We start from the raw sequence: 22,363 nt of genomic DNA, 5'->3' as shown, positions 1-22,363 counted from the left end.
TTTGAGGTTTTATAACTATGTTATACCATCATGAGTACAGCATGTATGTAATTCTTTCCTGAGCTCTGTGCATTACTGCTGTTAACAGTAAACAGTAAGTGTCAATCTCTGTAGAGAAAAGAATGGTTGTAGAATTGCTGAATTTCACATGTCCCTCCCCCTGTCATTCAGTAACATTTGTGTATATTGTAGGCCATTGAGAGAGACTAGAGAGACTTTCGATGAGTCTAGGAGGATATTGAAGCAGCCAGATGAAAATCTGTTTCGGTTAGGAGGCTCCCTGTGTTACTGTTTCACCTGTATCCTAAAGCATAGCCATAAGGGACCAGAAGGAAGATCATTTACACATCTCCTGACTTTATCCTTGTCATTGCGTTCTGTTGTAATAATACTTCAAACAGGTGTCAGGTTCACTTAGTGATCCTTTGTCTGAGTATCTTTGGGAATATTAGTAATTACTCTTTAATAGGCAAAGAGTCAACTGCCCAATGTTTATTTCACAGTTTCATATAAAAGGAATCTGTCTATACGTGTTGACAATTATAGAAAAAAGATCCTGGATTTCTTTACTATGTGGTTAGTTTCCAAGGCCAGCCATTTTTCTTCTTTTCTTCTTTTCTTTAGTAGAAATACTATGGGAACTAATTTTTCTTTTGGAGAATAGAGTTTAATTTTCAGCTGGATTAAGATTGATGTCATAGAAGTGCTTGTATCTTTCCCACCTAAAATGCTGATTCTCCATTCACCTCCTGGGCAAAGCAGGTTGCTTGCCTCTGAACCAGTTGCTAAAGCAAAGATGTTTTCATTGTATGGTGTTGATGGCTTTTGTTACACGTACAGGTTTAATGCATGGTATATTGTTTGTATTTATTTATTTTTTGGTACTAGTTTTGGACCAATCGAATACAAAGGCCCCATGAGTGCTGTTTACATTGAGAAGTTTGCTCGCCGGGTGATGAGGCCGCTTCTCTACATCCCGTCTCAGGCAGAGCTGCTAGACTTTCTCTCCAACTATGAGGTACTTATCTTTCTTATCTCCTGCTCCCAGTCCTTTGTACTTGGTTGGACTGGATTGTTTGTATTAAGTGGTTTTTAGTTTACTTTGTTTTATTTTGGTGTGTATTAATTAATTGTACAAGATAGTAGGTTTCATTGTGACATTTTCATACTTTAAAAAGTATCCTGGATTTCAGCAGTTAAAAAAATTACATTGGTGGCTTGAGAGCTGGTTTAGGGATTAACAGCACGTACTGTCCTTTCAGAGACCCCAGTTTAATTCCCTCCACCCATTAGATGACTGTAGCTGACTGTAACTCTAGTTCTAGGAGACCTCATGCTGCAGTTAGAGCCCCATGAGATTCTAATTATGAGGATAGCTGGTTAAGTGAGCTTTAAAGACCAGGATACTTGCAAAATCTTGTCTCTGTTTTGTTTGGAGATTTTAAACAGATGTTGGACTTGTCTCACAGTTGACTAGGATATGGAATTAGCTCAGAGTTTCTATACAGTTACTCATTTCTAAGAATATTATGTGGCCCTATAATATTGCACAATGAGGACCTGGCTTTTCTTGTCAGTTTTACTCAGTGGTTAAGAATACTGGTGCCTCTCCTAGATGACTCAACATTCAATCCCAGCACCTATGTCAGGTGGCTCACAGCTTCCTGTAACATCCGTTCTAGGGTATTTGAAGCCCTCTTCTGGCTTCCACACATACACATAAATAAATAAATAATAAAATCATTTTTAAGGGTTTATTTCGTGTGTATGGGTGTTTTGCCTGCTTGTATGCCTGTGCACCACATATGTGCCTGGTGCCCACAGGAGGACAAAGAGGGTGTTGGATTATGCTGGGACTAGAATCACAGTGGGTGCTAGAAATTAACCCAGATTGTCTGGAAGAGCAGCCAGTGTACTTAACCACTAAGCCATCTCTCCAGCCACTAAAACAAATCTTTATTTAAAACAAATCAAAAAACCAAAGTAACAGCAATAACAAAAAACCTGCAAATATATTCCTTTCTGTTTTATTTAAGTCTTTTTGGTTTTTGTTTTTTTGAGAGAGTATTTCTCTGGGTAGTCCCTGCTGTTCTGGAACTCTCTGTAGTCAAGGCCTTTTGTTACAGAAAATATTTTAGTTTAAAACATGACTTTTCCCCCCTGTGGGCCTGTTGCCAGCTTTAATACCTCTTAAATTATTATTATTATTGTAATATAAAATTTTGTTCTCTTGGGTTGCTGGGTGGGGTAGTGTATGCCTTTAATCCTAGTACTTGGGAGACAGAGGCAGGCAGATCGTGTTTTTAGGCCAACCTGTTCTACATAGTGAATTTAGGCCAGCAAAGCATACATATTTTAAAAAACAGAAACCTAAACCTTAATTTTCATTAGCTTTTAAAATAACTTAAAAATTAATTTATTTAAATGGTTTTATTTTATTTTTTTCTTTTGAGACAGGGTCTTTCTACACAGTTCCAGGCTATCCTGGAACTCACAATGTAGACTAGGCTGGCTTGGAACTCACAGAGGTTCACCTACCTTTGCCCTCTGAGCCCTGGGATTAAAGGTGTGTACCACCATAGTCAGGTTAAAATAGTTTTTAGAAAAATATATTTTTGTGTGTGTTTGTGTGAGTCTGTGTATGTCACTTATTTGTGAGTGCCTTTGGAGACCAGAAGAGGGCACTGGATTTTCTGGAACTAGAGTTTCAGCACCATGTGGGTGTTTGGACCAAACTTGGATCTTTTGCAAGAATAGCACGTGCTCTTAATTCCTAAGCCATCTTCTCTCCACTGCCTGAGTTTTCTTCTTTGAGGTAGGATCTCATGAGTCCCAGTCTAACCTTGAGCTCCAAGCACAGTTGAGTCTGATCTAGGGCTAGTGATCCCATTCTTCACCTCCTGAGGTTTTTGGGGACTTGATATAGGGGCAGTGTTTTGTGGGAGTCTTGAGAGTAGGGCTAGTAGTTAACCCAAGCTGACCTCAAACCCATAGCAGTCTTACTGCCTCGGTGCTCTATGGATTGGCAGTTAGCACCTGGGTCACTGGAGGTAGTTCTCCGAACTAGTGAAAAATCTGATGTCAGGCTTAAGTCAAAGCTTAACTCTGCTACTACCTAACTCTGTGGCCTTGGGCTGGTGATTAAATCTCCTTAAGCCTTTATTTGTCTCATTAATAATCTAAATAAAACAAATCTCTAAGCACTCAGGAGGGCAGAGGCAGGCTGATCTACATAGAGTGACTCTCAAAAAACAGATAAACAAGTAAAAATTAAGTAAAAAAAAACCAACAACAACAAAAAATCCATTTGTGTATGGTTGTGTGTGTGTGAGTCAGTGTCACACATGAGTGCATTTGAAGGCAAAGGCTTGCAACATGCACATAGGACACCTTTGGACATTAGTCCTCTTCTTCATCATGGACTCCAAGGATGAAACTAAGGGCATGAGTTTTGTAGAATAAATGCTTTATTCTGTTGTTGGCTCAGTCTGCTTCATTTCTTACCGAGGGCACATGTCATAGGTAAAGGGCTCGCTCAGATGACGTTATCAAGTCTAATACCTAAGCTTTACTTACATTTTTTTCCCTCTAAATACAATTATTTAGCTAGATAATCCCTCTGATACTCTTGCCTTCAGTGGTGTTTAAAGGTTACAAAGAGGGTTTTTTGGTTTTGTTTTTTTTTTTTGTTTTTTTGTTTGTTTTTTTTTTTCAGAAGGCTCACATATTTCTGGTCAAGGAAGTATTATTTTGTCTCATGTTTTTGAGATGATGGTGTGTGTTGCCCAGACTGGCTCTGATGATCCTCCTTCCTCAGCTTCTCTAATTAACTAGGACCACACAAGAAAGTAGTAATTCAGAGATGTTACAAGTCCTTTAAAAAAAAAAAAAAAAAAGATTTATTTATTTTATGTATATGAGTACACTGTTGCTGTCTTCAGACACACCAGAAGAGAGCATCAGATCCCATTACAGATGGTTTTGAGCCACCATGTGGTTGCTAGGAATTGACCTCAGGCCCTCTGGAAGAACAATCTTAACCTCTGAGCCATCTCTCCAGCCCCTTTTACAAGTCCTTTTTATTTGTTGCTTCAGTGTTGCTAGTATATCTGTACCAAGAAGAGAAAGGTGTGAAAATTCTTGGTGTTTTCTCCTGCACCCTTGGTATTTGCATTTCAGTGATATCTTCAGAGATCAGGCATGGTCCAAGTGTTGGTATGGCCCTCCTGTCAGACTCACCAGTGTGGAACCTACTTACATAAAGTGATGCACTACAGTAATCTAAAGACTTCTGTTATCTTGAACATAGCCTACTTCCTCCTAGAAGCTATGAATGGCATATATGTGTTTGTGACATCTTTGTTAGACTTCTTTTTTTTTTTTTTAAATGTATATGAATGTTTTATCTGCATGTATGTCTGTGTACCATGTATATGCAATACTTGTGCATGCCAGAAGGTGCTGGATCTCTTGGGGCTGGAAATATAGGTGATTGTGAACTACCGTGTTGTAAATCAAACTTGGGTTCTTAGATTTGTCATAGTGATGGGTTTTATTGATTGACCACTATAGGTCAAAACATAGATCTTCTGTACAAATGAAGAAACCAGGTAAGCCAGGAGTGGTGGTGCATGCCTTTTGTCTCCCACATGCTGGGATTAAAGGCAAGCCCAGTAATATTTAGTTTCTTTATTGGCACTTAAAAAAAAATCCCCTTCTTTCCGCCTGAATGCCTTTCTTTCTTTCTTTCTTTCTTTCTTTCTTTCTTTCTTTCTTTCTTTCTTTTCTTTCCCTTCCTTCCTTCCTTCCTTCCTTCCTTCCTTCCTTCCTTCCTTCCTTCCTTCCTTCCTTCCTCTCTTTCTTTCATGACAGAAAGATTCAGAAGGTGTTGGCCTTTTAATTTGGCTATAATTTTATTTGTTTTTGTGAATATTAAGAAATAATAACAAAGGACAAGGCCATGGCTCTCAGTGCATGTTAAAGCAACAGTTTGCTATGTCTGGTTTCGAAGTTGTCAGAATTTATCATACAGAGTAAGAGTAGTCTGTGTATGATAATCACAAATTTGACATTGTAGGATCTTAGACTTTTCTTCCTAGATAAACACTACCATTATACTAACTTGAACCTCATATGTAGCTAGGAACTGCAGTGAACTTTCCCAGGGCACAACAGAGGAAGATGAGAGCTTTAAGTGAGACATGTCCGCACAAGCACATTAGACTGTGCTTCCTCCAGATCCTCCTGCTGTAGCTCAGGCAGCCCGTCCTGCTCACTTGTCTATAGAAGGCAGATGTGGTCAGAGTGTGGGTCATAGTTATTTTGATGGTCTTGAAGTTGACTGAAAAAGGAATAGTACTTAGTAAGTAATGTGAAGTTTCCACTGGTTTTATTTCTTCTAATTTTAGTGGGGTTCTGTTGTTGTTTTGTTTTTTCAAGGTGTCATTTCTCCGGTATTGGTAGCTTTCCTATCAACTACTTTATTTTTAAATCACATGGCCAAAATCATCTGATTTTTACCTTACAGCCTATCTACCAAATGCCAATAATATTGTTATTTAGAACTTTTATTTTGTATTTGTGCCAACATAGTTTCTAAACCTTTTTGTGAATTTTTATAATTTACTTAAGATGAATTATTTAGCATATATCTATTAATTTATTCTTATGATAAACTAAATTGTTTTAAAATTAAGCAGGATGAAAAAAGGCCTAGGAATCTTGGTGGGGATGGAGTGGAGGTAAGTAGAGTGCTGACAAATTGTTAGGTGAGAGAAAACCTGAGATTTTACCAAAAAACTTCAGTGCCTGGCTTCTAATATCATAGTGCTTTTATTCACAAGTCTGTCTGAGTGTTGAGTAAGTATACAGCATTTCTGTCGGTTCATAGTTAATGATGCCTACCGTAACTAAGAAGGCTTTATAATGAATTAGCATCAAGGCAGAAATGCTTTAAGTGCCAGTAAGTAAAAGTGCATCGATAGGAATGATGAGATGCTTTTTATTGCTGAAAATTTTCTATCACAGTTATATAGTATTTTATAAAAATTACAAATATGCAGATACATAGCAATAAGGTGTACATATATATCAATTTACATATCTTATTAATTTTTTTTAAAAAAGGCATATCATGGGGACTGGAGAGATGGCTCAGAGGTTGAAAGCACAGGGCTGTTCTGAACCTGAGGAGAGGGCCCAGGTTCCATTCTCCTCGTGATTCACAACTGTTGGTACCTCCAGATCCAGGGAACCTGATCCCTTCAGGCACCAGGCATGCATGTGGTTCACATGCATGCATGTAGGCACTCACGGACATATAGAAGTCAGAAAAGGAAAGTATGGGAAAAGGGGGAAGTTTTTAAAAACACAGCAAGGTAATTATTAATTAGGCCACTAGAGGGTGTGTGCCATCTGCCAAAATTTACACTATTCTGCAAATGGTGCCTGCTTCCGTAACAGATGTGTTGCAGGAGATATTGAGGATTTACTGACCTTCTGTAAGTAGCTGGTTTCTGCCTTCTTGCTAAAACAGCTACTAAGAGTCTACATCATGGAACGGAGTTAAGTCACACAAAGTGGGTCAAAGGATAACCCATCATTCATTGTGTCTTGATTTTTGCTAAACTAAAGTTGATGAAGGAGCTTTGTCAAATGCATGTTGTTTGCTCTGTGCCAGGAGCTCTGAGGTGGAAGTCTAATTATGAACATGAGAGACTGTGCTTCATAGATTGACAACAAACAGGCAACCACCCCCAGCTGCTAGGGTGGAACCTAGTACCTCTGGGTATGCTAAGGGAGCCCCAGAAAACAAACAAACAAGAGGTACTAACTAGGCTGATTAATGTCCTCCTGATAAACATGTCTGAATGAAACTTTACAATGTAGCTTTATTTAAAAATAAGGCCTGTGGGGCCTGATAGTATACACCTTTAATCCCGACACTTGGGAGATAGAGACAGGTGGCTTTTTGTGAGTTCTAGGCCAGCATAGTCTATATAGCAAGTTCTAGGACAAACTAGGATTACTTGGAGAGACCCCAACTTTGAAAAAAGAAAGGAAAAAAGAGGGGGTAGGAAAGGAAAGAAAAGAAAGTGGCAGATGTAATCTGTCGAGGGTCTTATGATTAAATCATTCAAAATTTTGGATGAAATCCTAAATCTGGTGACTGGTGTGTGATGGAATAGCAGCTGGTATGGAGGGAAGGACTTTGAAGACTGGGGCTGATACTGGAGCATTTCAGCCTTGAAGCGGGGCACAGACCCAATTTTCCAGAGAGCAGAGAAAGTGATCACTGTGGTTCTGAGCCATCGATTTGTGGTCATTTGTTAGGACAACCCTAGGGAATGAGGCAATTTCAGATTTTAAATGCTATGAAGTGAGAGTAGTGATCTAGGAACAGGGGAAGGGTGTAGCTGTTTTGGAAGATAAGAAGTCCTCACTGGGAAAAGATCCTAGACAAGATGAAGCTTGTGTGATCTGACCAGACCAGACCTGAGGAAGCTGGAGAGAGTAGAGAGCTTCCAACAAGGAATGGAATTGTTTGGTCAAGGAAAAAGGGCAGTGGAAGATGAGGTTTCAGGACTGTCCTCATTATGTCTCCAAATGGTACTGTCAGTTGGCTGAACAAGAAGTAGGCTGTAGCTGGGTGGTAGTGGTCCATGCCTTTAATTCTAGTACTTGAGAGGCAGAGGTGGGCAGAGCTCTGAGTTTGAGGCCAGCCTAGTCTACAGAGTGAGTTCCAGAATAGCCAGGACTACACAGAGAAACCTTCTTTGAGAGAAACCAAAAGAAAAAAAAAAATAAAGAATAAGAAAGAAATAAAGATAGGTAGCTGGCTTGTTTATTGGGGAGTTGGTTAAGCCTCTGGGAATAAGAAGAGACAACAGGACATCACCAGAACCTAAGCCTGGTGTCTGCTGCTCAGTATCAGGTTGGTTCAGGTCCTTAGCTATCTTCTCCAGCAGGGGATCTGTGAGGGCATTAAATACAGGATTGGAGTTGGCTCTTGCAAGCCAGCTCGTAGGCACAGCTAAGCTCACAAAAGCTGAAGTCTACCAAAGCTTATATGTACATATGTTCCTCAGCCTCAGGTGTAAGCAAGACGTGGAAGGAATTGAGATATGTGTAGCCAACTTATGTTATTTGTTAAGTAATGACATGGCTTCTGTTGGAGAGACATTGCAAGTTTGGGGAACTTTCCAGATTTTGCTTTACCTATAGCATAACCAGAGATATTTCATAACTTAGACAATCTGCAATAGAAATTAACAGATAACTATCACCTTACCTTACTACCCTCTTTATATTATTTTGAAGTATTAATATTAGATTATGTTATCAGACATAGCAGTTCTCACACCTCAGTACTCAGCCACAGAATTTTATCTTAGTTAGCACTTAGGATAGACTATACCTCTTATAGTTTTATTTAAATTTTTAAATTTTTAGTTATATGCATATTGGATGGTAGATACACATAAATACAGGTGCTCTCAGAGGCCAGAAGAGGGTGTTGGAGGCCCTGGAGCTTGAGTTACAGGCAGTTGTAAAGTGCCCAACATGGGTGCTGGGAACTGAACTCAGGTCCACTGCAAGAGCCGTGTATTCTCTTAACTGCTGAACTGTCTCTGCTGTCTTAGCGGTTGTGTTTTAAATAGGTAGCATTTTAGAGTTTACTTAACATTTAATCACCTTGTACAGTGTGAAGCTTCTGTTCTTCATTCCTTTGACAGTGAAGAATGAAAATGATTTTTTTCTGTGTTCTGCATTGTAGTGTTTGGTGAATTTCCTTGCTCAGGCTACTTACTTGACAGTTTCAATGTCAGTTCCCCTGAAGGCAGAGGTTCCTTCATCCACACAGTATGTGCTGCAGCAGTGGAGCTGGGAGTGTAGACATGAGGTATAGGGTTTGCCTAGGACACACAAAAGCCCTGGCTTCATACCTACCACTGTCAAAAACTAAAACTTGCTGTAGTAAGAATAAATTGTATCTGTATGTTCTCAGAGGGCACTACACATGGTCCAGGTGCTTTTCATTTTCAATGGTTTAATGTGGAAGCTGGTAAAGAAAGGCACTTGTCCCCAAGCCTGGCAATCTGAATTTGATCCCACATAGCAGAGAGAACTGACTCCTGAATATTGTTTTCTGACCCCCAAACATCACCACAGCATGTATAGACATGCACGAAAATATTATAAATAATTAACTAGGAAAAAAAAATTTAGTTGGGATTTTCCTTGGAGAATCTGAGCTTTATTCTGTATATGTTCATTTTATACGTATGTAATTGCATGTATGCGTAGACATAGATATCTGTGGATCATAATACACATGTCCACTTTCATCAACCTCTCTAAGGTAATATGATGTGGAAAGAGAAATGAAATTCACATGGAACATCTATTAATAGTTGGAACTATTTTATTCCTTTGGTTTAGGAGAGTGATCAGAAATTTAAAAAGTTCAAATGAGTCATTACATTAGTTTCTGTTTTTGTACAATATTAACAGTTCCTAGAAGTTCCTAGGTTGTCCTTTGTTCTTGATAGGAAAGCTTGTTCTGTTACGGAGTGGCTGGGGATCTTAAGCGGGCGAATGTGCTGTGCTGTAAATCCACTGTAGTCCACTGTAGTCCACTGTAGTAGTCCACTGTAGTAGTCCACTGTAGTAGTCCACTGTAGTAGTCCACTGTAGTCCACTATAGTCCACTGTAGTCCACTAAAGTCCACTGTAGGCTGGTTTAAAGCCTGCTGGAGGAGCAAGACAAAAATCCATTTAGTTTCCAGAATTTTTCAAAGATTTATTTATTTTATGTATATGAGTACACTGTTGCTGTCTTCAGACACACCAGAAGAGAGCATCAGATGCCATTACAAATGGTTGTGAGCCACCATGTGGTTGCTGGGAATTGAACTCAGGACCTCTGGAGCAGTCAGTGCGCTTAACCCCTGAGCCATCTCTCCATTCCCCGCATTTGCTTTTTTACTGGGGCTGGTGTTACATGGGAGAGTGTGTTTTACCCATGTAGGAGGCTCTGGGTGCCATCCCCAGTACTGCAAATGATGTGAAAAAACAGCTTCCTTAGTTCTTCAGTTTGAGAAATAGGCTATTTGCTAGATTTTTCTAGATATTAGGATTAAACATTTCATCTCAGGTTTTCTCCCCAGAATAAAGTCTAGTTGACTTAATTAAATCTAGAGAGTTAACTAGATAGTTGAGCTTGAAAAGAAGAGAATCCTCAGTATAGACCAGAAACATCCTCCTTCGTGCAGCATACTATTTGGGGGGTGGGGTGGGGGGGACACAACGATTTTTTTTGTTGTCTGAAACGGTTTCCTGCAGGCCAGGAAACCTCAAACTCATATATAATAACTTGGAACTGGGCCTGGAGAAATGGCTCAGTGGTTAAGAGCACTGACTGCTCTTCCAGAGGTCCTGAGTTCAATTTCAGCAACCACATGGTGGCTCACAACTATTTGTAATGGGATCTGATGCCCTCTTCTGGTGTGACTGAAGGCAGTTACAGTGTACTCATTTATATACATATAATAAATAATCTTTTAAAAAGGGCAACTTGGAACTCTTTATCTTCCTGTATTTACCACCATGCTGTGCCTTTTCTTTGCTTTTTAATTTTATTTTTACTTATTTTTTTGTGAGAAGGTTTTACTGTGTGACCCTGGTTGCCTTCAAATATACTATGTAGAACAGGCTGGCATACTGTCTGCTTTCTGAAGGCTGGAATTATGGGCTTGAGCCACCATGACTGGTTAATATTGGTTTTAAATATTATCAACATATGAAATTTTTGTTTCAAATCTTTGAATCCAGTTTTGTCTCAAGAATCTACCTTTCTAGTTACCTGTAAGAGCATCGTGCTGAGGGACTCGGGCTGAAGGGCTCATCTACATCAGACTAATGCCCATGACTATGGGCTCTCCCTTCACTGTTACTGTGTGAAGAATTCACACTGCTTCCAGTAAGAACCATTGCTTACATGATCACCCCAAGGTCATGCATTTAGCACCTGGAGCCTGGGCTTGAGCTTAAATCTTCTGACTCTAGCTCGTTCATTCATTCCTTGAGGATCTCATAATTGCTAGGGTCTTTAGACAGATGTAATTACCACAGAACCAACCCAAACAGGGATGCCATGGCACCTTCAAAGACAGCAGCAAAGCAGATGTGTGGTGGGGAACAGCTAATTGTTTTGGCATGTTGAAGGGCTATTCTGTGCTAAAAGTAGAGGAGTAGATTAAGCAGATGGCATTGAGTTTGAGCATAGTGGAAAAGGAGTTCTTTGTAGCTAACTTGACCAGAGAGGGCCTTGCACTCAGTGGTATTGGATGTGGAAAAAAGAAGGGACCAGGTTACAGGTGAGGCCAGTCAAATAGAACCTGGGTTCTACTGAAGGGAGAAAGTAAACTTAGAGAGGAAGTGGCTGAAAGAGAAGCCCGAGAAAGGTACAGTGATGCTGCTGGTATGATATAACCAGAGTACTGGCTAATACCGACACAACAGACCCAGAGTACTGGTTAATACCAACACGACAGACTCAGAGTACTGGTTAATACTGACACGACAGACCCAGAGTACTGGTTAATACCGACACGACAGACCCAGAGTACTGGCTAATACCGACACGACAGACCCAGAGCTATAAGGAATGAGAATCTGAACCTGTAGGTTTGGCTGCCAGGGCTCTGTGCTGCCAACAGAAGTGGGAAGATCTGCTTAGGGAGGGAGGAGCACAGTGGGAAGGCTGCTCCACTCCTTCCCTCACCCCAGGGGCTGGCTAAATGGAGAGGAAGTTCACCACAGCCCACACACAGCCTTCCTCAGGAGTCAGATTTAGAAAATGAAATGAGGTAATGTATTCACCGTCCATGCCTGGCATCACGCGTTTTCATATACTTAAGATAGCAGCTGTTCATATGGCTGACGATGCCTCTGTCACCTAATTGTACTCTTGTCCCTGCAGCCTGGAGTACTTGGCTACTTTGAATTCAGTGGCTCACCCCAGCCTCCTGGTTACTTGACCTTCTTCACCTCAGCACTGCATTCTTTAAAGAAAGGTAAAATGAATTTGTATTAAGACATTGCACATTAAATAGAGATGTACTAATTTCTATATGTTTTGGCATATTTGTCTTTATGGTTATGTTTTCTAATTTGCTAGGTTCCTTTTCTCAATGTATTTTTAATAAATAACCCTCTTGTTTAATTTCAATTAATAAAGCATTGTACTGTACCACATATTCTCTTGCTGGGCATGGTGGCGCATGCCTTTAATCCTAGCACTTGGGAGGCAGAGGCAGGTGGATCTCTGTGGGCTCCAGCCTAGTTTGCTCTACATAGGGAGACCCTGCTTAAAAATAAATAAATTAATAAAATAATCAGATCTATTGTTTATTAGATATAGCATATTATTATATAAATAGAGTTTGACCCTCTGATGATAAACCATGTTGTGTTTTAAGTTTCATCTTTAAGTTTTGTTGTCATCTTTTAGTGTAAAGTGACAGGTTTTGATCTGACTCAGTGCTTGCCTAGTCAATAGTTGTCTATGCTATGCCATATAACTCAGGCCCCTTCCTTCACAGGGTGGTTTCCAAAGGTCACAGGTATGCCACAGTACATCATGAGCCTGCGTCAGACTCACTCTTCACACTGCACATCTGTGTGCTAATCCCATATCCTCTTCCTCTTTCCATATTGCTTTGTGTTCCCTCAAGGTCATGGCCGAGTCTGTCTGTCAGTTCTGTTGAATACATGCATCAACTCACTTGTCTTTGATTCTTTTGTTACCGTGGTGGTGCTTCACTCACATCTGGACTAGACAATGGGCACTTAGCTATTTTTAGTCTCTGCCCTCTTCTTCCCAAGATACCTTGCAAATATTAGTCCTCTCTAGAAGGCAGAACAGCCCTGAGCCTGTTAGACTCTTACCACTCAGGGTCCTGCTCAAGTACCACTTTCCAATCAGTGCCCAATGAGCCCCTCCCTGAACCTAAATTGTTCTTGTTGTTTCTCCCTAGTACTTACACAACTCATGGATGCATCTATGACTGTAATTATAAAGGAATTTGTTGAATGTCTTTTTAAACTTCAGTTTCTGGGGGTGGGAAGCATGAGTTTTTCTCTAGTGGCTGGGTATTTGCCAAGTGAGTGATCACTTTAAGTGCTGTTCCACATTATCCCAATAGATTAACCATCTGTTTTTTACTGGGTGTTAGATTATTTCAGGTTTAAAACCTTACAATAGTACATCATCATTATATCAAACAATTGTATGGCTAACCAATTTAATGTGCACATTGTCTAGGGGTTTTATTTATGCATAGAGAATTGACTCTGCTCAGATTTTCCTGGGAGATACTGGGGGAAGAAAATGACCTGTTATATAAGTATGTCCTGTCTACTTGAAAGACTTGAGTTGCAGAGCTCCAAGTGAATGATGGGCTTAGTAAATCCTGTTCTAGGGATTGGCCCCTCTGTCTCACACTCTTTCACTGAGCTACATCCCCAACTGGTTTTATTTTGAGACAAGGTCTCACTAAGTTGTCCAGGCTGGTTTTGAACTTGCAATTGGTCTGCCTCAGCCTGCCAAGGAGTTGAGATAGCAGAGCTGTATCATTAGGTCTGGCTCAAAGTTTGACTTCTAAAAATAAAACACAAATAAGTTTAGAAGGACACATTCAAATCTCTTCATGAAAGACCATAAGTAAACTTGTATATGAAGGGAATCCAGTAATCCCTAAAATGAAGGCAGCATTTAAATTCTTGAGCTGAAGGGCTATTTTAGGATCATGAGAAAGCTTGTTTGTTGTTTGATGTTGTTTTGATTGCTCACATTCTGCTATGCCATGTTAGTAAGAAATGAGTCATTCATCTTAAACTGCTTTTTCATTTGGATTTTTTCAGATGGAAAAGCCTTTCCAGATACAAGACAGCAGCCTTCCTTCCCTCCCCTCCCCTTCCTTCAAGCTAGACAAGGACAAAACAGGGATAAATGATACGACGGAAGCAGGGGGGGGGGGAAGACGGACAAAAGTTACTGTAGCCAGCCATGTTGGTGGCATTTACAGTCCTAGCTACTCAGGAAGCTGAGGGTGGGGGTGGGGTGGGGGTCATTTGAGACCAATCCTGGAAAACAGCAAGACAGTACAAAACAATGAAACAAAAACTGTAAGAAAGGTGTAGCTGGTAGAACCTTCCCTCTAGGATGCTCAGGAGCCTGAGTTCTTTCTCTGTATCACAAAAACAAACCACACAAAGCCAGACACCTCAGAAATACAAGATGAATATGCTTGGTGATTTGATCAGTGGTTGCATGACAACGTCTCTAATGACATGTGTGGTTGGATTTACCTTTTCTGTGTTTCTCACAGTGCTAGGATTACAGCCAGGTCTTAGAATCCTGCTGCATATACAGTGTGTTAGGACCTAAGATTTACACTTGCTCATCCTAAGTGACTAAGTTCCCACATATGCTTAATGAACCGTTTTCTTAAGACAAAGACACGACATGTTTGGAATTATTTTTTCCTTAATATATATATCTTGAAGGATTACCTAAGATGAATCTTGTCCTGAGCATCCGGATTTACTTCCCCCTTTCCTCTGACTTTAGGAGAGAGTTATTTTCCTTATTGTTAATAACAGGTACACATAAGAGAAGTGTGTGCATACTTTCTTTTTTTAATTTATTTATTTTTTATATATGTGAGTACACTGTCACTTGTCTTCAGATACACCAGAAGAGGGCATCAGATCTCATTACAGATGGTTGTGAGCCACCATGTGGTTGCTGGGAATTGAACTCAGGACCTCTGTGGGAGCAGTCAGTGCTCTTAACCCCTGAGCCATCTCTCCATCTCAAGGTGATCATTTTTATAGACATGAATATGATGAATTAATGGCTTTCTAAGCTGTTACTACTTGGTAAAGTATAGATAGATTCTACACTTTACTAGTTCTTGTGTTCTTGTGACATTTTATTTTTATATACATCCATGCCTTTGGGTTGATAGGGTTAGAATTATGTTAAATATGGAAACTGGTTTGAAGTCAGTTCATAGGATCACACTTACCTTCACTTTCTCATTCATAGCATGATTATTCATTTAGTTAAAGCTTCTTTTTGATTCTTCAGTGTAAGTCTTAGTGGGTTCTCATTAATGCTTAGTCATTTCCAAGTGCTAAGTATTTAACTGTGGGCCCGTACCTAGGACCTAAAGGAAAACAGCCTTATCCAGACAGCAGAGTCTTGTTCTTAGAGCCATTTGGTGTCAACAGTTTTTATTATTCTTTTGCTTAAAGAAATAATGCCAGGTGGTGGGGGTGCACACCTTTAACCCATGCACTCAGGAGGCGGAGGCAAGTGGATCTCTGTGAGTTCGAGGTCAGCATGATCTATAGCATGAGTTCTAGGATAGCCAGGGCTACACAGAGAAACCCTGTCTCAAAAAAAAAGAACAGACAAAAAAATATAATAGTTGGCAATGGTGGCTTATAACTCTAGAGGTAGAGGCAGGAGGTTTCCTGTGAGTTGAGACCAGCTTAGATTTCAGAAGGAGACCTTGTGTTTAAAAAGAAAAAGATGAAAATTTAGTAGTGGGCTTAGTGGCTTGCATGTTTTTTGTTTTTTTGTTTTTTTTTTTTTTTTGTCTTAAAGGGGTTTTGCCGTAGTAGCCTCTAATGGACACTTTAGTTCTAAAATGCCGAGATCCTTCTACAGTAATTACAGGCCAGTAATTACAGGGAGGGAGGCAGGGGTGCTTCTCATGGCTTTAAAGGGCTGGCTTGAGGGAAAGAACACCTCACGTGGCTGACTTGATTAGCACACAGTACAGCCTGAAACAGGTGGAGGAGGGCTTGTAAGCTCATGGTCACACTAGCCACCTTCTCAGAGGGTGGGAAGGAAGGAGGTTGAAGGGAAGTGTCTGAGCACTTCACACTGTGCTTTGGGATCTAATGAACAGGACTGCCGCTGTGAGAGTGTATATTTTCTTGTCACAGAGATGTGTGACAACAGCTACTTAGCTCTGGAGTTTATGTTCTTCTAAAATAATATATCTGGAACTGCATCTTGCTTTCCCTCTTTTTCCAGCTCACAGGAGAGGATTTTCTGTGTTTAGTAGTGTCTTGACAAACACTGGCAAACCAGCGTAGCCTGGAAATAGCCCCGACTTTATTCTTGAGGGAAAGAAATACCTCACGTGGCTGACTTGATTAGCACACAGTACAGCCTGAAACAGGTGGAGGAGGGCTTGTAAGCTCATGTTCACACTAGCCACCTTCTCAGGCTAATTGCTTTAGCCTCTATGTGAAGAATCATGAAAATATACAAACCTCAAAGTTACATTTCTAGGGTAACATACAAATATCACAGTAGTTTATACATAGGAAATATTTCTGCAACATATCTTTTTGGGTTTTTTTTTTTTTTTTTTTTTTTTTTTTTTTTTTTTTTTTTTTGAGACAGGGTTTCTCTGTGTAGCCCTGGCTGGCCTAGAACTCACTCTGTAGACCAGGCTGGCCTCAAACTCAGAGATCCACTTGCCTCTACCTCATAAGTGCTGGGATTAAAGGTGTGTGCCATTACCTACCACTTGGCTACTGTGTCCTTTTTTAAAAAAATTTTTTATAAGGTTTTTCATTTGATAGACATGTTTGTCATTGGAGTCTGAAGTTGTCATCATAAGTGCACTGAGGAAGGAGTCACCAGCTACCATGGGACAGTTGTTACCCTCTTTTAGCATACTGTTATTTCCACTTTCCCAATTTGTCTAAAGCCCCGAAGAAGACAAGAGAGAGAAAACCAGAAGTTAATGAGAATAAAATAGGGGCCACACTGGTTTGCCTATTGAAAGGTCACAGGTAACCTTGATGTAAAGAAGTTTAAAAAAAAAAAAAATGCCCAGAAGAGAAATTTCCCTAGAGGTAAATCATGCTGATTAAATACATGTAGCTCAATCTGCTGATACGTAGTTATGGAGTAGACCACGACATACTTATCACTAGGTGTCTGTATGTATTTTCTCTTATTCCTCTTTGTTCAGATCCCTGAGAGATCAGCTCACACAGAAGTCTTCTGGAGGTCTGAGAGTTCTGCCTTCTTCAGTTCTAGCCTGTTTGTTCTTTGAGGATCCTTGAGTACAGTGCTCCCAGAACTCCAGGTGCTGTAGGTGTCTGAGACAATTAGTGTAAGCTCAATTTATAGTTAGAACGTATATCTCTTTCGGAAGGAGTGGGAAGGGAATGACATCTTTGATGGTAATTATCCTGACCTTGGAGAGGTTCTAATGGTGAAGTTTAGGAGGTACTGTCTTGTGTCCTGGCTGTCCTGGAACTCACTCTGTAGACCAGGCTGGCCACTAACTTAGAGATCCACCTGTCTCTGCCTCCCAAGTGCTGGGATTAAAGGTGTGTGCCACCATGCCTGGTCTTCTATTCTTTTTTTCTAATGAAAGTAGCTATTCTTACTCTTCCTGTAGCATTTGAAAGGTTAACATTTTACCTTATTGATGCGATCATAGCTCAGAAGATGTGTGCTTTTCTTAATATAAAATTGGTTTTAGTATTTCATACTGACTTTAAGGGAAATGGTACTAAAAGAACAGACTGAGGTGAGAGCATTCAGAAACCCCTAACAAAATCCTGATGCAAGCATGAGAGTCCAGACTGACCTGAAGGGAAACCACAGGCAATTCTTCCTCCTTCATTCTCCTTGCACCCTTAGTGAGCAACAGTGGTGGGTGCTGACAAGTGTGTGTCCAAGGAACAGGAAAAATGACTAAAGCTGTCCCTAGGGTACATGGGAGATGGCTAACCACTGAAAGCCCCCCAGACTTCACAGACCCCGGTGCATTCTGTTGCTTTCCTCATGCAATGTTCATGGAATATGTCCTATCTTATAGTGTGTCTAAGAGTGACTCAGTGGGCTCTAGAGACACAGGGTTCATGCCTCAGCTCTTACAACAAGATAGTTGAGTGTTTTCCTTTTCCCCTCCTAGACAGAATGAGTGGCCACAGTTCAGGCTCTGATCACCTTTATCTGATTAGCTATCGGCACATGCAGCTGTTTCCTTGCCCAGATGTTCTTTCAAGAGCTTGTCACATTTGTAGTCATTTTTGCTACCATTTGCCACTTTGTGGTTACCAGGGATCTGAAGCTGGATAAGGATCAGGCTAATAAATAGACTGTATAGAGACCTACAAGAATTAATTTAGAGGCCTGAAGCGATGATTCAGTATTTAAGTGGGCATACTGCTCTTGCAGGTAAACCAGGATCATATCTCAGTGTCCATGATAGGGACTCACAGCTGCCTATAACTACAGCTCCAGGTGCATATACCCACACACAGACATAGACACACAGTTTTCTAATTTTTTTCTTTTAAAGATTTATGTATTTATGTGAGTGCTCTCTCTGCATGTGCACGTATATGCTAGCAGAGGGCATCAGCTCCCGTTGTCGATGGTTGTGAGGCACCATGTAGTTGCTGAAAATTGAACTCAGGACCTGAGTTCTGATGGTTCTCTTAACCATTAAGCCAGTGTTAAGAGCTGGTGCTCTTAACCATTGAGCTGTCTTTTCAGCTCCCTTGCTCCCTTTTTTTCTGATCTTAAAAAAGTAATAGAATGTGACTTTTCTTATGTTAGATTGGGGGGAGGGTGTTCAAGACAGGGTTTCTCTGTGTAACCCTGACTATCCTGGAACTAGGTCTGTAGACCAGGCTGGCCTACACTCAGACCTGTCTACCTCTGCCTACATTAAAAGCAGTATGCCCACTTAAATAACACCTGGCTCTTGGTAGATTTTTCTTGGAGGGGGCAAGGGAGGAGAGAATATGAGCCTTAATTTATTTTAAATTCTTCAACATATTCAAGGTTGCTTTGTTTGTTTTTTTCGTTTCCTTTAGACACTCTCATAGAGTCCCTACATAGTTGAAGATGACCATGAACTCCTGATCATTCTATCTTGTATTACGCCTGGCTTTTATAGTTCTTAATTAAAATATTGGAACCTCATTACTTCTAGAACAAAGGATCCATTTTATAAGTGACAAAGAGGACATGTGTAGGACATGCGGTGCCTGCTTTAGCAGGGTGCACTCACATTATTCTTAAGCTGTAAATTTCCTATGTTGATCCAAGTATTAGTTATTGTATGAGATTGCAAACTTGATGTACTTCTTTCTGGAGAATTTCCACCATGCTCACACAAAGTTTGATTTTTACAAATGTCTTCATGTGTGAAAAGTAATGTTTCAAAGTTGCAGTGTGTTGGGCTCTGCTTTGTGTGGGCAACCTGTTTGGTTCATACAGATGCAGTTGCATGGCCCCCCTCAGCCTTGGGTCAGGCTGTCACTTTTTATTCTTCTGCTGCAGCATATCACGCTGGAGATGTTAGCAGAACCCCGCATCAGTGTTGTCCTTGGCTGATTTTCCTGCTCTGTCCACAGCTGTTCACCATGACACAGCCTTCCTTTCCTGTGCAGTGTCACTTAGGCTCGGCAGGCTTCAGCTGTAGCTCAGGTGCTGCCATTCTTTCCTGATATTTTCTTCATCTGAACTTAAGGTGTTGAGCGTTTGATTTTTTTTTAAAGGGACTTGGAGAGTGGCTGAATGGTAAGAACGCCTGCTAGCATCTGGAAGGCCCAGGGTCCATCCACAGGACCGCCACACACATCTCTCCCTGCTATTCCATCCACAGGACCACCACACATCTCTGCCTGCTATTCCATCCACAGGACTGCCACACACATCTCTCCCTGCTATTCCATCTATAGGACCGCCACACACATCTCTCCCTGCTATTCCATCTATAGGACCGCCACACACATCTCTCCCTGCTATTCCATCCACAGGACTGCCACACACATCTCTCCCTGCTATTCCATCCACAGGACCGCCACACATCTCTCCCTGCTATTCCATCCACAGGACTGCCACACACATCTCTCCCTGCTATTCCATCTACACGACCGCCACACACATCTCTTTCTGCTATTCCATCTATAGGACCGCCACACACATCTCTCCCTGCTATTCCATCCACAGGACCACCACACATCTCTCCCTGCTATTCCATCTATAGGACTGCCACACACATCTCTCTCTCCCTGCTATTCCATCCACAGGACCGCCACACACATCTCTCTCTCCCTGCTATTCCATCCACAGGACCGCCACACACATCTCTCCCTGCTATTCCCCCCATCAGCCTCTTCTGTAAAAGTCTATTGCCTTTCAGTGGAGATTGACAGCTGGGGATGAAGGTCTAACTGCTGGGTATATACTCTTTGGTGGCTTCAGGGCATTCTTAGTTCAAAGTCTCAGCAGATAGAACCTGGAAACACATGTGTTTATACCCATATATGAATGCATCCATATTTTTATATCCTATATATATGTGCAGATGAAAAGCTAGCTTACACAGTTCTCTCTGATTCCAGTCGGACACACACAGCAGGATTCATTTTACCCTTCCTCTCCTATGGTGTAGCTTGTTACTCTAGTAGTAAAAATCCTGGTTCCCATGATGGCAATATACTTAGGTAAAAAGATGTGTTAGTAGTTTCAGGATTGCCAGTTATATAGCCTCGTGGGAAGCATTTTTAATGAGATTTATGGACTCAGTCCAGTTCTCTTGGCCCTTAGTTTTACAGCTCTGCAGTTACTGAGGTTGGTTCTTTCTCCCCCACCCTCACTGTAGTGTTCTGACTTGCAGTTAGTATTTTTGCTAGTGATTGCTTTCTATAGTAGCTTCTTTCAATTTCCCTTGCATGACTGTGGTCAGATACCCAGGTACATGCAGGCCTCCACACAAACCATTCTTTTTGCTTTCTGGTTTATTCTTCCTGTGTTTCTCTTATGTCACTTTAAACTCGTCAGGTTTGTGTTTAGGATTATTTATCATGGTAGAGAGGCATTCCCACTGTTCCAGTCAGCAGCTCCTTACCTAAAGGGTGAGGCAGGCAATGCTGGAAGGTTGGACTTGGGATTGAAAAAAACATTTTTTTGTTTTTGAGACAGGATCTTATGAAACAGCTTAAGCTGACCTGGACTCACTCTGTAGACCAGGCTGGCCTCAGACTCACAGAGACCTGAGACCTCTGCCTGTAAGTGCTAGGATTAAATGTGTGTGTACCACAGTGCCAGGCTTTGAAGGTGATACCTGCATGTGTTGAATTTGTTCAGATTTGTATATGGGTTACTTGGTAAGCTGGTAGCATCTGAAATTTAACTGATCTTATTTAACATGTACAGTAAGGAAGAAGGAGAGTAGGAGAGGACGACGTGCTCCCTACACTGTCTTATACATCCCCTGCAACAGGGAATACTTTATTTTATAATAGTTCAACACTATCATATTGCGTGGTTCCTGAAAATTAAGGAAGACTAAGCAGGCAAGGTACTTGCTATTGAGCTAACAACCTGGGTTCTGTCCACAGAACCTGTACCAGAAGTTTTCTTTTTACTCTCTACAGTCATACTATGGCAGATGCACACACAGCAGACTAAAGCCTATTTATTTATTTATTTATTTATTCATTCATTCATTCATTCATTCATTCATTTATTCATTCATTCATCTATTTATTTTTAGTGATGAAAACATCACATATGAGGCTATGACCCTCTTTGTGTCCCAACACCAAACTAACTTTACTCTCCCTTCAGATTCTTCTTGTTCTGTTTGAGGCATGTCTCCATACTTTGCCCAGCTTGGTCTTAAGCTCTTCCTAGGCTCAAGCATTCCTTTTCCCCCAGTCTTCAGAGTATCTGAGTCTATTCAGTGTGTGCCTCTGTACCCTCTTTCAGGGTCTTTGTACATTTCTACTCCTCTGTGCCCATTAGGAAAAAATACTGTTTTCCAAGCCTGAGAGGTTTTGTTTTAAACTTCAAACAGAAGTTGTGCTGTATTGAAGGTGTTTCTATTCTCTTTTCTCCCCCTCCCCACCCCTGTTTGTTAGGACAGGGTTTCTCTGTGTAATAGTGCTGGCTATCCTGGAACTTGCTTTGTAGACCAGGCTTGCCTCGAGCTCACAGAGATCTGCTTGCCTTTGTCTCCTGAGTGCTGGGACTAAAAGTGTGTGCCACCATGCCTGATGTGCTGTCCCTTCTTTGTTGCTGTTAGCAGTCCACAAAATTCTGTTGTCCAGGCTCAAATTTTACCTTCTCTGCTAGTGTTACTGATGCTCTATCCCATGCCTCACATGTCAGGCTCAGTTGGAAGGTCAAAAGTGCTATCATTGCTTTCCTCAGAGTGAGATTGGATAGTTTTTGATGCAATGATTATCCAGGTCCCTTCCCTTTCTGTGGTGTGCACATTTTAATCATTTTTATTGT

At 40.9% G+C, this 22,363-nt stretch overlaps 1 protein-coding gene across 3 annotated transcripts in view; it reads left to right on the top strand.

The window, feature by feature from the left end:
- Positions 1-22,363, top strand: part of Txndc11 (thioredoxin domain containing 11) — a 57,141-nt gene that overhangs the window by 15,488 nt on the left and 19,290 nt on the right. For all 3 annotated transcript variants that reach the window (XM_034504300.2, XM_034504302.2, XM_076937431.1), the window contains exons 4-5: positions 889-1,018; positions 11,984-12,077. In XM_034504300.2, coding sequence (XP_034360191.1) covers positions 889-1,018; positions 11,984-12,077 — 224 coding nt within the window. The remainder of the gene's footprint in view (positions 1-888; positions 1,019-11,983; positions 12,078-22,363) is intronic.

This window comes from Arvicanthis niloticus, chromosome 6, assembly GCF_011762505.2.
Source record: "Arvicanthis niloticus isolate mArvNil1 chromosome 6, mArvNil1.pat.X, whole genome shotgun sequence".
Lineage (NCBI taxonomy): Eukaryota > Metazoa > Chordata > Mammalia > Rodentia > Muridae > Arvicanthis > Arvicanthis niloticus.
Note: the sequence above shows the minus strand (reverse complement) of the source record. Positions and strands in the feature narration are given on the sequence as shown.